Raw genomic sequence first — 15009 nt, forward strand, 5'->3', positions numbered from 1 at the left:
AAAGGAAGAAATAAAACTGTCATTATTTGCAGATGACATGATATTGTACATAGAAAACCTCAAAGATTCCACCAATAAACTACTAGAACTGATAAATGAATTCAGCAAAGTAGTAGGATAAAAAATAATATTCAAAAATCAGTTACATTTTTATATGCAAGTAATGAACTAATAGAAATGGAAATTAAGAAAATAGTCCCATTCACAATTGCTTCAAAATAATGAAACATTTACAAATAAACCTAAAAAAGGATATAAAAGTCCATACTTGAAAAATTATAAAACACTGAAGAAACTGAGGAAGATACAAATAAGTGGAAACACTTACCATATTCATGGATAGGAAGAATTAACCTCATTAAAATGTCCATACTACCCAAAGCAATTTGTAGATTCAATGCAATTTCTCTCAAAATTCCAATGATGTATTTTGTAGAACTAGAACAACTATTTCAAAAATTAATATGGAACCAAAAAGGCCCCACACAGCAACACAAAAACTGAGAAACAAGAACAATGTTGGAAGAATCACACTACCTAATATCAAACTATACTGTAAGGCCATAGTAATCAAAACAGCATGGTACTGACATAAGAACAGACACTTAAATCAATGGAATAGAATAGAGAGCCCAGAAATAAACCCACACCTTTAGAGCCAATTAATATTTGACAGAAGAAGTTGGCACATACAATTGACTGAAGATAGTTTATTCAATAAATGCTGTTGGGAATATTGGACAGACATGTGCAGAAAATTGAAACTAGACCACATTCTTACACTGCACACAAGAATAAGTTCAAAATGGACCAAAGACTTAAATGTTATACTTAAAACCATAAAATCATAGAAGAAAACATAGGTAGCAAAATTTTGGACATTTCTTGTAGCAATATTTTATAAGATATATCTCCCCAAGCAAGGGAAAGAAAAGAAAAAATTAACAAATTGGACTACATCAACCTAAAAAGTTTTTGCACAGCAAAGGAAATCATCAACAAAATAAAAAGACAACCCACAGAATGGGAGAATACATTCTCTGATACATCTAATAAAGGGTTAATATCCAAAATTTATAGACAACTTACAAACTCAACACTAAAAAACAAACAACCCATTAAAAAATGGGCAACAGACCTTAATAAACACCTCTCCATGGAGGACATACAGAGGGCCAATAGACATATGAAAAGATGCTCAACATTACTAATCATCCAAGAAATGCAAAGTACAACCACAATGAAATAACATCTCACACCTGTCAGAATGCCTATCATCAATAAATCAACAAGCAACAAGTGCTGTCAAGGATGTGGAGAAAGGGGAACACTTCGCATTGTTTGTGGGAATACAGACTGGGACCACCACTGTGGAAAGTAGTATGGAAATACCTCAAGAAATTAAAAATGAATCTGTCTTTTGACCCAGTGATTCCACTTCTGGTAATATATCTGAAGGAACCCAAAACACTAGTTCAAAAGAACACAAGCACTCCTATGCTTGTGTTATTTACAATCACCAGAATATGGAAGCCACCCAAGTGTCCATCAGTAGATGAGTGGACACAACAACTATGGGACATTTAAACAATAGAATACTACTCAGCCATAAAAAAATAAGATTTTACCCTTTGTAACAGTATGGATGGACCTGGAGAACATTGTGCTAAGTGAAATAAGCCAGTCAGAGAAAGACAAATACCATATTATTTCACTCATGTGTGGAATCTAATGAACAAACTGAACTAACAAGGAAAATGGGGACAGGCTCATAGATTAAAAAGTATGAAGACAGCTAATATGGGGGGAGGTAGGAAGGTGGAAGAATTGAGCAAAAAGGATAAAGGATTCATGGATATAGACAACAGTATGGTGATTGCTTGGGGGAGGGAGGTATAAGGGGACAAAATTGAAGTGGAAAAAAATACAATAAAGATTAGCCCTGGCTGGTGTGGCTCAGTATATTGAGCACAGGCCTGTGAACCAAAGGGTTACTGGTTTGATTCCCAGTCAGGGCCCATGCCTGGGTTTTGGGCCAAGTCCCCAGTTGGGGGGCATGTGAGAGGCAACTGCACATTGATGTTTCTCTCCCTCTCTTTCTCCCTCTCTTCCCCTCCCTCTGAAAACAAATACATAAAATCTTTTTAAAAATGCAATAAAAATTAATTTTTTAAAAGGTCAAGATATATACTAATGACTTTTGACTGTACGCTAACATTCAGAGAGAGTTGATAAGGAAAAAAACACTTCACTGTTTTTATTATTTACATTGAAATTTATTTACTTTGTTTTTTAAAAAGAATTATATTTGTTGGTGAAAACTGTTGCACAAACTTGCAATTTTAATAAGAAGCTTGGGGAAAATGATAATATCTGCTCTCAGTTTCCCTGATATTTACCCCTTTGGTGATGTGAAGCATGCTATTTCCAATTGATGTCAGCAATCCTAACTGCAAAATCAGGTCATTAAAAGGAATGTGTTTTAAGATTGAATTTGATCAATGAAAAACAAATGTACAGAGGGCATTCTGATTGTGACGGAGGGTCAAGTGATTATGGCTAAGTTCACCCAATAGCTGATGTTATTCTCATAATGATAGGAAATTTGAGGTGGGATAAGTAGGGAGAACAGTTGGTTTTCCTGCCATTTGAGCCAAGATACTCTTCTCTGATTATGTAAGATTATATACAATGTGGATAAAAATTGATTACTCTGCCTATTCTAATGTTTATTTTTCTTTTAAGAGAAATTGACATTTCAAAGTCTTTTTTAATATATTTTATTGATTATGCTATTACAGTTGTTCCATTTTCCCCCTTCACTCCCCTCCCCCCTGCCCACCCCCTCCCACCCACATTCCCCCCCTTTAGTTCATGTCCATGTGTCATAAGTTCTTTAGCTTCTACATCTCCCACACCATTCCTGCCCTCCCCCTGTCTATTTTCTACCTATTGTCCATGCTACTTATTCTCTATATCTTTTCCCCCTCTCTCCTCCTCCCACTTCCCTGTTGCTAAGCCTCCATGTGATCTCCATTTCTGTGATTCTGCTCCTGTTCTCTTTGTTTGCTTAGTTTGCTTTTGTTTTAGGTATGGTTGTTACTAACTGTGAGTTTGATGTCTTTTTTTACTGTTCATATTTTTTATCTTTTTTCTTAGATAAGTCCCTTGAACATTTCATATAATAAGGGCTTGGTGATGATGAACTCCTTTAACTTGGCCTTATCTGAGAAGCACTTTATCTCCCTTTCCATTCTAAATGAAAGCTTTGCTGGATAGAGTATTCTTGGATGTAGGTCCTTGCCTTTCATGACTTGGAATACTTCTTTCCAGCCCCTTCTTGCCTGCAAGGTCTCTTTCGAGAAATCTGCTGACAGTCTGATGGGAACTCCTTTGTAGGTAACTGTCCCCTTATCTCTTGCTGCTTCTAGAATTCTCTCCTTCATTTTTATCTTGGGTAATGTAATTATGATGTGCCTTGGCATGTTCCTCCTTGGGTCCAACCTCTTTGGGACTCTCTGAGCTTCCTGGACTTCCTGGAAGTCTATTTCCCTTGCCAGATTGGGGAAGTTCTCCTTTATTATTTGTTCAAATAACTTTTCAATTTGTTGTGTTTCCTCTTCCCCTTCTGGTACCCCTATAATTCAGATATTGGAGTGTTTAAAGATGTCCTGGAGGTCCCTAAGCCTCTCCTCATTTTTTTGAATTCTGATTTCTTCATTCTTTTCTGTTTGATTATTCCTTTCTTCCTTCTGGTCCCTTCCATTGATTTGAAACCCAGTTTTCTTTCCATCACTATTGGTTCCATGTGCATTTTCTTCATTTCTCTTATTGTAGTCTTCATTTGTTCATCTAATTTATGACCAAAGTCCACCAATTCTGTGAGCATCCTGACCACCAGTGCTTTGAACTGTGCATCTGATAGATTGGCTATTTCTTGGTCACTTAAGAAAACTGGCTCTGGGGCTTTTGACTCTGCTTGAGCCATCCTTTTTATTTTATGTTATTTTTTTCCTTTGGTCTGGTTGTGCCTGTTGCATATGAGGGGTGGAGCCTCAGGTGTTCACTAAGGCGGGGACCTCAGTGGCTGGGTTGTGGCCTTGTATGTGGGGGCGGGTCCGAGAGGGAACAATGGCGCCCGCTCCACTCTCTCTAGGACTTCAGCCCCCTTTGCCACTTCCCACAAGCAAATTGGGCCCCTCTGGTGCTGGCTCCTGGGTGGTTGGGTTTGTGTACTTTCTTCTCCAAGGAGCCTCCTGTGAGTCTCAGAGAATCTCCCAGCCTCAACTTCCACAGGTGTTTTCAGTAGGTGCCTTTAGGCTTTGTTTCCTGGCACTGGGTCCCTGGGTTATGCAGTCTGCGTCACTGCCTGTTTTCGCCTAGTTTATCTGTGCGCAAATGTGCAGCTGCGGACAGCCAGCTGCCTTGCACGCATCACTGGGTCTGCTCATTGCCTCCTGCACCCAGGGTCTGCCACAGGGTCTGTCAGCTGCCCCTGCGCTTCTGGGGTCTGCCAACTGCAGTCTGTGCCCTGCGTGCCTGCGTCTGCCAGCCACCGATTTTTCCTGCTGGGACCCCTGGACCCCTCTCCGTAGGCCTCCAACTCTGCCCCTTCTTACCGGACTGGATGTATGGTATTCAGACTTCTGTTAGGTTCATTTCTCTCTGTTCTGGTTGTTTTTTGTTTGTAAATTCTTGTTGTCCTTAGTTTTGGTTGTGTGAGGAGGTATAGTGTGACCACCTATGCCTCCATCTTGGCTGGAAGCTCCTGACATTTCAAAGTCTTGATCTAAAGAATTTAGAGCACAAACATTTTCTAGGAACTTTTTTAAAAGGAAGGAAAAAGGGTGTCACCCTCAGAGGATCTTATTTGGCAGAAAGTGTATTTTTGCATAGACTCCCAGTTGTTCCTGCTGGTGCCTGTGAGGTAGAGACAGTTTTAGGGTGACTGAAATTGAAAGGAAATTTACCGTGTGCATGAAGTGTGCCTTTAGTACCAGAAGGTGGCTCCATAACATATTAAATCAAGCACATTGCAAGTAACTAGCTAACTAGCTGAAAATAAAAGCTTTAAGGACTTTATATTCTCTCAATTACTTATTTTGGCAATAGAGGTGGATGGGTAAAGGGAATGGAAGAGGGTAACTTAAAGTCAGGCTGGAGTTTAAGGCTATTTTGTTCTGTGGAAAAGTAATACATCCTGTGCTACATAATGACATTTAGGTCAATGACAGACCACATATGTGAGAGACGGTGGTCCCATAAGATTAAAATGGAACTGAAAAATCCCTATCACTTAGTGACATCATAGCCATCATAACATCATAGTACAAATAGCACTCACGTGTTTGTGCTGGTGCTGGTTTGTAAACAAACCAGTTGTGCTGCCCGTCATATAAAAGCATAGCACATACAATTATGTACAGCACATAATACTTAATAAAGATAATAAATGACTATGTTATTGATTTATGCATTTACTATGCTATATTTCATTGATATTATATAATAGATTATGTTCTTTCTAGTTATATCAAAATGTTTGCTGTAAAACAGTATGCTGTTATGCCAGCAGCAACCTCATACATATATTTATCATGTCTTTTGATTGCATCTTTTTGTCTGGCGATTGATTTAATCTTGTCTTGTTTTAGAAATTTAGTGTAGCCTAAGTGTAAAGTATTTATAAAGCCTACAGCAGTATACAGTAATGTCCTTGATCCTCAGCACTCATTCACTGACTCACCCAGAGCCACTTCCAGTCTTGCAAGCTCCACTCATGGTAAATGCCCTATACAGGTATATCATTCTTATCTTTTTTTTTAACTGTAGCTTCACTATGCTCAACTACATAAATACTTATCATGGTATTACAATAACCTACAGTATTTAGTCCAGTAACAGGCCACACAGGTTTGTAGCCTGGAAGCCATAGGCTATAGCATATAGCCTAGGTATCTAGTAGGCTAAACCATCTAGTTTTGTGGAAGTGCATTCTCTGGTGTTCACACAATGACAAAATTGCCCATCTCAGGATTATGCAGTCACTAAGTGGCATATGACTGTAAATGCACATTAAACTAACTTTACAGTCATCACTCAAAAGTAGTGATAGTAACATTATAGTTCCTCTCAAAAGTATTATAGTAACATTATATCATTGTTATTAAAGGAAATTTTCTTAAAATATACTAGAAAAAAACTGATGCTCAATAAATGTAAAAGGTAGAGCAGTTCTCAAGATCTTTCTGAACATCAAGCTTTCAAATCTGGGAGAGACAGTTTCATGGCCAGTTATTGCTGCCATTTACTTGTCTCCCTGTGGAATCCTAGTTGTGGGCCATAGAGACCAGGTGGGCAGGTGGTGACACCCATGTGATGACTCCTGCTTAAGTTGCTGCTGCTCTCTTACAGTTTCTCAAAGACACTAACTTGAGTATAATCAGGGAATGGATCACAATCCTTTGGCTCTAGCTCCATTCAACACGATGACTGGATTCCCGGTTCCTGACTCTGGCGTGATGTCAGGAATGTCTGAGGAATGTCTGAAGCATGAGTCAGTGTGCTTCCCTATCTCCCTTTCCTTGGAGGCCCCTGAATGTCCCAGCTGCTGCAATGATGTCACTCTTCCTAGAGCTAATTGTTGCCGCTGTCATTGTGTCCCCAGTACCACCCATGCTGGTGACATTTCTTCATTCTACTCTGATCCTTATTGCATAATTGTTTGTTTTTTTTTTACTTCAACTGCAGAAATCAGTTTGGGGATGATGGGATAGATAAACTCTGCTGATTTGAGGCACAAAACAAAATGGTCTTAAACTCCAGCCTGACTTTAATTTACCTGGCTCCTAATTTCAGTCCCTTACCCTCCCTACACCCTCTAGCCAGGAAAAAAACAAATGTGAATGACACATCACTGTGGAACTTCAAGCATCACTTAACCACACTCACCTGTAGGCAATGTCCCTGGACCAAACATGCCTGGGTTCGGATTCTCTTTGAGGTCTATGCCTTTCCCCTCTAGCATAGAGACGGGAAGGTAAAGCAGTACAGGGTATTAGATGTGGGGGCCTGAGACAGCCCCAGCCACAGTCTCATTAAGTCAATATATTTCCTCTGAGACTTTTAGGTTTCCTTCAATCAGGTAAAATCCAGGTCATCTTGCCCTGCCAATCAGACATGACCAAACGGCAAGTTGTTTAGATTTTTACTGTGGGACCGTCACTATTCATTTATGACAAGATTCCAAAGGAAATGAACCATCTGAGACACTTTCAAAATATAATGTAGCCTCCAAGAGAGAGCAAAGCTTGCAGTAAACTCTTTAACAAGGTAGTGGGACCCTTGATCCAATAATGGAAAAAAATTCCAGAAGAAGAAACAAAAGTTGTAGATGTATTTATATAAATATGCTGGGTTCTATGTAACTAAATGAATGACCAAACAAATGAGACTTTCAAGTGATGAAAATAATTTTAGAGGCAGTTAGGCTGTCCACTAAGGCTATAGAATTATGGGTCCTTGGAGATGAGAAGTGGGGCTGAAGAGGCAAGTTCCCCAGTTAAGAAAGGCTGAGCATTTGTTTTCTGTGTGCCAGGCCTTCCGCTGGCTTTGTCACTTCTCCCTTGCTTGAATAACTTGTTTCAGTGACTTACCTGAAAGACTGTATTTCTCTAGCCATTCTTCAGCATGCCTGAATTATCCTCCTGAAGTACAATGTAGATCATTTTATTCCCCTTCTCAAAAACCTACAATGACCCATTTTTGTCTACAGGAAAAAAAATTGAATTCTTTATATAGGTCAGTCACAAACAGCCTTACGAAGTTTACAATAATACTATATAATGTATAATGGGAAGCCACTGGCACAGCAAGCAAGAGATTTGTGGTCACTTCTCTGCCACTAACTAGCTGTGGAATCTTGAGCAGAGTTATGGAGACTCAAAGCTTCGGTGTCCTTTGTAAAATAGTGAGAGGAATTGTACCTAACTCACTCACTGGGCTCTTATGAAGATTCAATGAGAATAAATGAGTTCTATTTCCCACTTATTCCATGTGCTGTTTTTCAATCTCCATTCATTGTCATAGCTTTGCTTACATTTCCTCAGCTACAAATCTCTTTCCCACTCCAGAACCCTGCACTCATTTTCCATTTGCAGAAAGTTTTCCAGACCTGGCTTGAATGCCAGCTCCTCTAATAATGCATTCTTGACCCTTACCCCACCAGAATGTCTGTCTCTTCATTGGCCTCCACACGTACCTCTATTATCCCTTCACTCAGCTTCCCATTACAATTTGTAATTTCACATATTTGACTTTCTTTTGGATTATATATTATATAAGGTTCATTAAATACCAACTTTTATTTAACCTTTCTTCTATTTCTAGTACTTATTAGAATGATCTTTAAATAATAAGTACTCCATTTGATTGTAATTATTAATTACAAATGACTTGCTTTAAGATATCAATATTTCTATTTAGTCCTGTCTTCCTTTGATCAGTCATAATATAGTAATGTAAGACAATATTAACTATCAAATTCTAAATACTGATTATTTTAGAATTATTTATTCCTTAAATATCTATGACATAGTATAAAAATCCCACTCATAATCTAGTTTCTATTACATTTTATGACAGAAAAAATTATTTCCTAATACTTAGAGATTCTTTGCTAGATTTTTTAATGCAAAATTTTTTCATTATAAAAGCGACATAAAATATTATACAGTCTTGGAAAAGAGAGAGAAATACAGAGTCCAACTCTTCAAACGTGAGTGTGCTTTCTAAGGTCCTGTACTCAAAGTGTGGTCTGAACCAGTATCTAGCAAGGCCAGAAGCTTGTTTGAAATGCAGACTCTTGTGCCATCTCCGACCAATTCAATCATGATTGATTCAATTGATTTGCACTTAAGGCGTGAAAAGCACTATTCTAATGTACTACCTAGAACCCAGCAGAGCATGTTTACCAAGCATCTCCTTCCTGCTAACAAATAGTTATTGAGCACCTGCTACAAGTCATGTACTGTACTAGATTCTGTGATTCCATTTGTAGGATTTCTTCTTTAAAATATGTATTTTATTGGTTACGCTATCAGAGTTGTCCCTGTCCCATTTTCCCCTCTTTATTCCCCTCCACCCTGCACACCCCCTCCCACCCACATTCCCCCACTTTAGTTCATGTGCATAGGTCATACATATAAGTTCTTTGGCATCTACATTTCCTATACTTTTATTACCTCCCCCTGTCTACTACCTACCATTTACGCTACTTATTCTCTGTACCTTTTCCCCCTCTCTCTCCACTCATTCCCCTGCTGATAACCCTCCATGTGATCTCCATTTCTGTGATTCTGTTCCTGTTCTAGTTGTTTGCTTAGTTTGTTTGGGTTTTGTTTTTTTTTTGGTTTGGTTGTTAATAACTGTGAGTTTGTTGTCATTTTACTGTTCATATTTTTATCTTCTTTTTCTTAGGTAAGTTCCTTTAACATATCATATAATAAGGTTTTGGTGATGAGGAACACCTTATCTCGGAAGCACTTTATCTGCCTTTCCATTCTAAATGATAGCTTTGCTGGATAGAGTAAACTTGGATGTAGGTCTTTGCCTTTCTTTCATAACTTGAAATACAACCCCTTCTTACCTGCAAGGTTTCTTTTGAGAAATCAGCAGAAAGTCTTATGGGCATTCCTTTGTCTCCTTTTCTCTTGCTGCTTTTAAGATTCTCTCCTTACATGTAATCTTGGCTAATGTAATTATGATGTGCCCTGGGGTGTTCTTCCTTGGATCCAACTGCTGTGGGACTCTCTGAGCTTCCTGGACTTCCCTGAAGTCTATTTCCTTTGCCAGATTGGGGAAGTTCTCCTACATTATTTTTTCAAATAAGTTTTCAATTTCTTGCTCTTCCTCATCTCCTTCTGGTACCCCTATGACTTGGATGTTGGAATGCTTAAAGATGTCCTGGAGGTTCCTAAGCCTCTCCTCATTTTTTTGAATTCTTATTTCTTCATTCTGGTCTGGTTGAGTGTTTCTTTCTTTCTTCTGGTCCACACCATTGATTTGAGTCCTGGTTTCCTTCCCATCATTGTTGGTTCCCTGTACATTTTCCTTTATTTCACTTAGCACAGCCTTCATTTTTTCATCTAATTTGCAACCATATTCAACCAATTCTGTGAGCACCCTGATTACCAGTGTTTTGAACTGTACAGCTGATAAATTGGCTATCTCTTTGTCACTTAGTTGTATTTTGTCTGGAGCTTTGGTCTGTTCTTTCATTTGAGCCATTTTTTGTCTTGGCACTTGTTAGGTAGTAAGGGGCAAGTCAGGGCAACCCACATTGCTGCATTGTGAGGCTGTATGTGGAGAGGGGTCCAAAAGGGAGCAATGCTGCTTGCACCACTCTCTGCCAGTTTTCAGTCACATCCCCCACTACCCACAATCAAATTGGGCCTTTCTGGTGCTGATTCCCAGGTGGGTGTGTTTGTGTACATTCTAGGACCCTGTTGGTCTCTCCAATGAACTCTCCTGTGAGGCTAGCAGTTTCTCCCACTGCCACCTCAACCCCCACAGGTGTTTTCAATCAGAGTTTTGATGCTTTATTTCCCCCACACTGGAACCCTGGGATGTGCGTTCTGTCTCACTCCCCAATTGTTCCTTCCAGTTTATCTGCACGCAAATGTGGGACTGCCCAATCTGTAATCCACTGCCTCACTGGGTCCGCCAGCCTCAACCTTGCTACAAGTCCTCTCTGCCTGACTGTCTGTCTCCACCCCTCCTACCTGTCTGGATGAATGTTTCTTCTTTAATTCTTTGGTTGTTGGATTTCCATACAGTTTGATTTTCTGTAGGTTCTGGTTGTTTCTCGTTTTTAAATTTGTTCTTGTTTTTATTTTAGTTGTGCGAGGAAGCACAATGTGTCTACCTTTGCCTCCATCTTGGCCAGAAGTCTCAATTAACTCTATTTGCAAGATTTCTTCCAGGACTCATACAAGAATATATGGAGAGAGTGTTGCCTCCTTTTGAATTGTTTTCTTGGGCAAATAAAGTAGTTTTTATTGAAAAAGCTGCCAGAGGTACACAACATCTCATTCTGAAGTAGTTCCATTCCTCTTGTTTTCAAGTTCTCATACATGATGATGTTTCTTAGCCTAAAGTTTAATACTTCCTTAGTATGCTTGCTCCTTCCACTAAAAGCTGAAAAACAAGGAGGGGAGAAAAAAAAACCAAAATTGACATCCCACAGTAGCACTTAAAAAATACATTTACTTTGTCTTGGGTAGCTTCTATAAAGTTTTATGTTTGGGAATTTAAAAGTTTAAGTTCAAGGTAAGCCCAGAAAGTTTCAAAGGTGACTCTTGGGATATTCCTTCAGAGTAATTTTCCAGGGGGAAAAAAATTTGGTCGACTCAAACAACTAAATTACATACTCCCAATATCCTGTGATGCACTTTAAAAAAGAGCACTTTGCAGAAGTGCCCTTTAAGCATCAGGAGACACATAATGAATAGTGTATACTTCTTATTAACCAAGGGATACTCATCCAGAAAAGGAAAAAAACAAACAAAACTGTTGGTAATAGTATGCAGCTCAAAAGGTTGAAAAGCAGGCTTACCTGAAGGTTAAGAATAGCCTGGCCCTGGCTGGCGTAGCTCAGTGGATTGAGCGTGGCCTGTGAACCAAAGTGTCGCAGGTTTGATTCCCAGTCAGGGTACATGCCTGGGTTGCAGGCCATGACCCCCAGCAACCGCACATTGATGTTTCTCTCTCCCTCTCTTTCTCCCTCCCTTCCCTCTCTAAAAATAAATAAATAAAATCCTAAAAAAAAAGAATAGCCTGTAAGAGGAAATTTTTGATAAGGATGTCCAAAGGGAGCAATGCACAATTATTCCTAGGGAAAGGCGGCCGGGGCCTTCTGTGGAGTTACCTTGGAGATGAGATGGGGACACTTGGTAATTAAATGTCAGCTGACCCACTGATCTCTATATGAACCTTCAGTCTTAGCAACTGCTGCTGTTTCTGCCTCCTACAAGCCCCTGCTGAGTCACCTAGGAGCAGCGTGGCCTGAAGCCCTCCAAGACCCTACCCTCAGGGCCAGAGTGTTTTCCTGATTTGCCACTTTGCTAAGCTGTCCCTAAGATTACTGGCGTGCTAAATTCTCAGATCATAAAAGATCCTATAGTTTACCGCCATAAGAAAGTATCATTTGAAGGAGCAAGGAACTTTGCAGAAGGCAGGGAAACGAATTTGAGTGCCTACCACCCTCATTCCATAATGAGACTTCAAAACAGTGCTCCCTGAATGTCCCCAGACTTCCATTTCATCTGAGAAAAGGGGGTCATACCAGAGACCCTCCCTGCCTCATGGGGCTACTGTGAAGAGCAAATGGGACGAAGAATTTGGAAGAAGTTTCAAAAACAAAAAACAAAAAAACGGGAATACAAATGTAAAGTGCCACTATTTCCTCCTCTGTAAAATGGGGATAAGTGGTGTGTAGGTGAATCTTAATTATGCAATAGTTGAAACACAAACCATTCTTGATGTTGTCATCCAGCTATAAGATATAGTACCTTTCTCAGCCTATTCACCTCTTGTATTTCTGCTGCCATTGAGCTTTACTGTAAATGTAATACTTTCTGTGTAACTGTCATTGCGTGTGTGTACATGTACATGTGTGAATTTGTGCGTGTATGGAGGCTACATAAACATTTATGGTCACATTTAACAGCTAGTGCGAGCTGCACAAAGGCCCGAGGAAAGAAGACCTGTCTGAGATCCAGCTCAAGCCAAGCTGCAAGTTTCCCTGCCTGCAGTTCTGCAGCTGCGTCTGCCTGCGTGTTGGAAGGCAGGAGTAAAGGAGGGAGGGGACTAGGGCAGTGGAGGGGAGGGACGGGAGCCACTGGGGCAAAGGCGCGGGCCAATCCGAGAGCACTCCGCGGGCGGCCAATCACCGGCCTCCTTGCCCGGCAAATCTGCCCGGCAGTGCGGGGCGGGGCTGCCGGCTGTCCGAGCGCCGCTGGTTACACTTCTGAGCTCCTTCAGGAAGCACAGGGCGGGAGGAGTGTGAGGCGAGAAGCCAGGGAGGGTAGGGAGGCAGGCCCAGCTTATGTGCCAGCCCAGTGACATACCTAGAAGCCTAAATCAGGCTGATGATGGTGTGTCCCGGGGCTCCCGTGTGTATAAACCCACCGGCATTTCTGTATGCTGTGTAGGCACCTGTCTTATGAGTAGCTCTGGGCGTGGCTGGTCTTCGGACTTTCAGTCATTGTAAGATTTATCTCTTGGGTCTACCTTCTCTGAGCTCCAGTGGGGAACATAAGAAGTTTAACGGAGCCTGGACTGAGCAGCTTAAGAGAGGGGAACTGCCGCCCGGCCGGAGAGGGTGGGGACTGCGGGCGCTGGGGGAGGAGGGGCAGGAAACCACCTATTTTCCCTGTCTTCCCAGGCAGAAAGGCCTTTTGCCAAGACTGGCGTGACAAAAGCTGGCCCTGAAATGTCTAGAGAGCCCGAGCAATGATGATCACTGAGTGAGTGGCACTGGACGCAGCCTGGGCAGTTTGTTGACTGACAGAGAGGGATGCTAGCAGTTAGGAAGGTAAGGAGGAAACTCAGGATGGGGAGCATCTGTTCCCCCAACCCCAGCGGGACAAAGACATCATCGGAGGTCTGCAATGCCGACTGGATGGCCTCGCTGCCCCCTCACCTCTACAACGTCCCCCTTTCCCATCTGGCAATCCCAGGTATTCTTCTATTCCTGCTTGTTCCCACTGTCTTTGCTTCTGCCATTATAGTGTTGTTAATGGGTTGGGTTGCTTTTCTATTGTGCTGAGAAAATAATTGTCAGCGACCTGAACTAAACCTCTTTTTATTTCCAAACCAAAAACTTTATTTAACATTGGAGCAGCTGCTGTAAAGCGATTTAAGTACACTGCATGGTTGGAAAGGGGGACTCAGGAGAATGGAAGCACCTTTTTTTTTATCGTTTGTGTTTTTTTGGTTTGGTTTGGTTTTTACTTGATAGCCTTATTCTAAGAATATTTCCCTCTTAATGCTGGGGTCAGGGTATGTGAAGGGTGCATTTACTTGAATCACTTACAGAAAAAGGGTAAGGAATAAAAAGTCATTAACAATTTTAGATCTGGATCAAAATTAAAACTGAAAAGTGTTTCCAACTTACCTAGCCTTGCTTATTGAAGAAAAAAAAAACAGATTAGCACTAAAGAATAGGTTCAGAACCAGGACCAGGTATAAAAACACGTATTGTTGTTGCTGGAAAAGCCAGAAATAGAGAATGCAAGTGCTTGTCACAGGCAGTCATTAGGTGTGATGAGGTGGTGGTGTTTGAAGCTTTTTCTATATATACAGGTGTCTGCCTGGCTGATCTTGAACTGCAACCTTGAAAAGCATTTCTGCTTCCAGCTACTGTCTTTCTCCTGGAGGTTTTAGAACTTGACATCACTCTCAGATTTGTTAAATGATCCTCTTCCATCCACTCAAAGCTAGTGAAAACATGGTTTCTAGGGAAGGACATTTGCACTACAGTGATCTTGGCCATGTCTGCTGGACAAAATCCTAGATGCTGGTACTTGGAAAGCACTCCTAGAAGCAGAGAATGGCCTACTGCCAATCCTTTCTCTCACCTGGAGACATAACAACTGACTTCAGCCCTAGACTGCCAGACAAACTCCTGAGCATTCCTGGGAACAGTCTGCCTTTGTAGTGGCTAAAAGATGACCTCATGCAACCCCAAATCTTTGCTTTCTATGCATGAGGAAGAGCAGTGCTGGCTTCAGATGCAGCATTTTCCTTACCTCTAATTTTGGAGGTCTTCCAAGTTCATTGTCCTCATGAGCTCTAGCTGCTTTTGAGCAAGGAGAGGGCTGCTAAATCTTTATAGGTATAATCACTTGTGCTTTATCAGCCATTGACTACAGCTCCTTGGGAAATGCCAGATGATAACGCTTAGAACAGGTGTTGTTCCTTGTTTAATTGATTCCTGTAGAGTCATCA

General features: G+C 40.8%; 1 protein-coding gene across 1 annotated transcript in view; it reads left to right on the top strand.

The window, feature by feature from the left end:
• Positions 1-12986: 12986 nt before the first annotated feature.
• Positions 12987-15009, top strand: part of PLCXD2 (phosphatidylinositol specific phospholipase C X domain containing 2) — a 48867-nt gene continuing 46844 nt past the window's right edge. The window contains exon 1 of the mRNA XM_028505300.2: positions 12987-13739. Within this exon, the coding sequence (XP_028361101.1) occupies positions 13577-13739 (163 nt within the window). The 5' untranslated portion in view covers positions 12987-13576. The remainder of the gene's footprint in view (positions 13740-15009) is intronic.

This window comes from Phyllostomus discolor, chromosome 2 (assembly GCF_004126475.2).
Source record: "Phyllostomus discolor isolate MPI-MPIP mPhyDis1 chromosome 2, mPhyDis1.pri.v3, whole genome shotgun sequence".
In the NCBI taxonomy this organism is placed as follows: Eukaryota; Metazoa; Chordata; class Mammalia; order Chiroptera; family Phyllostomidae; genus Phyllostomus; species Phyllostomus discolor.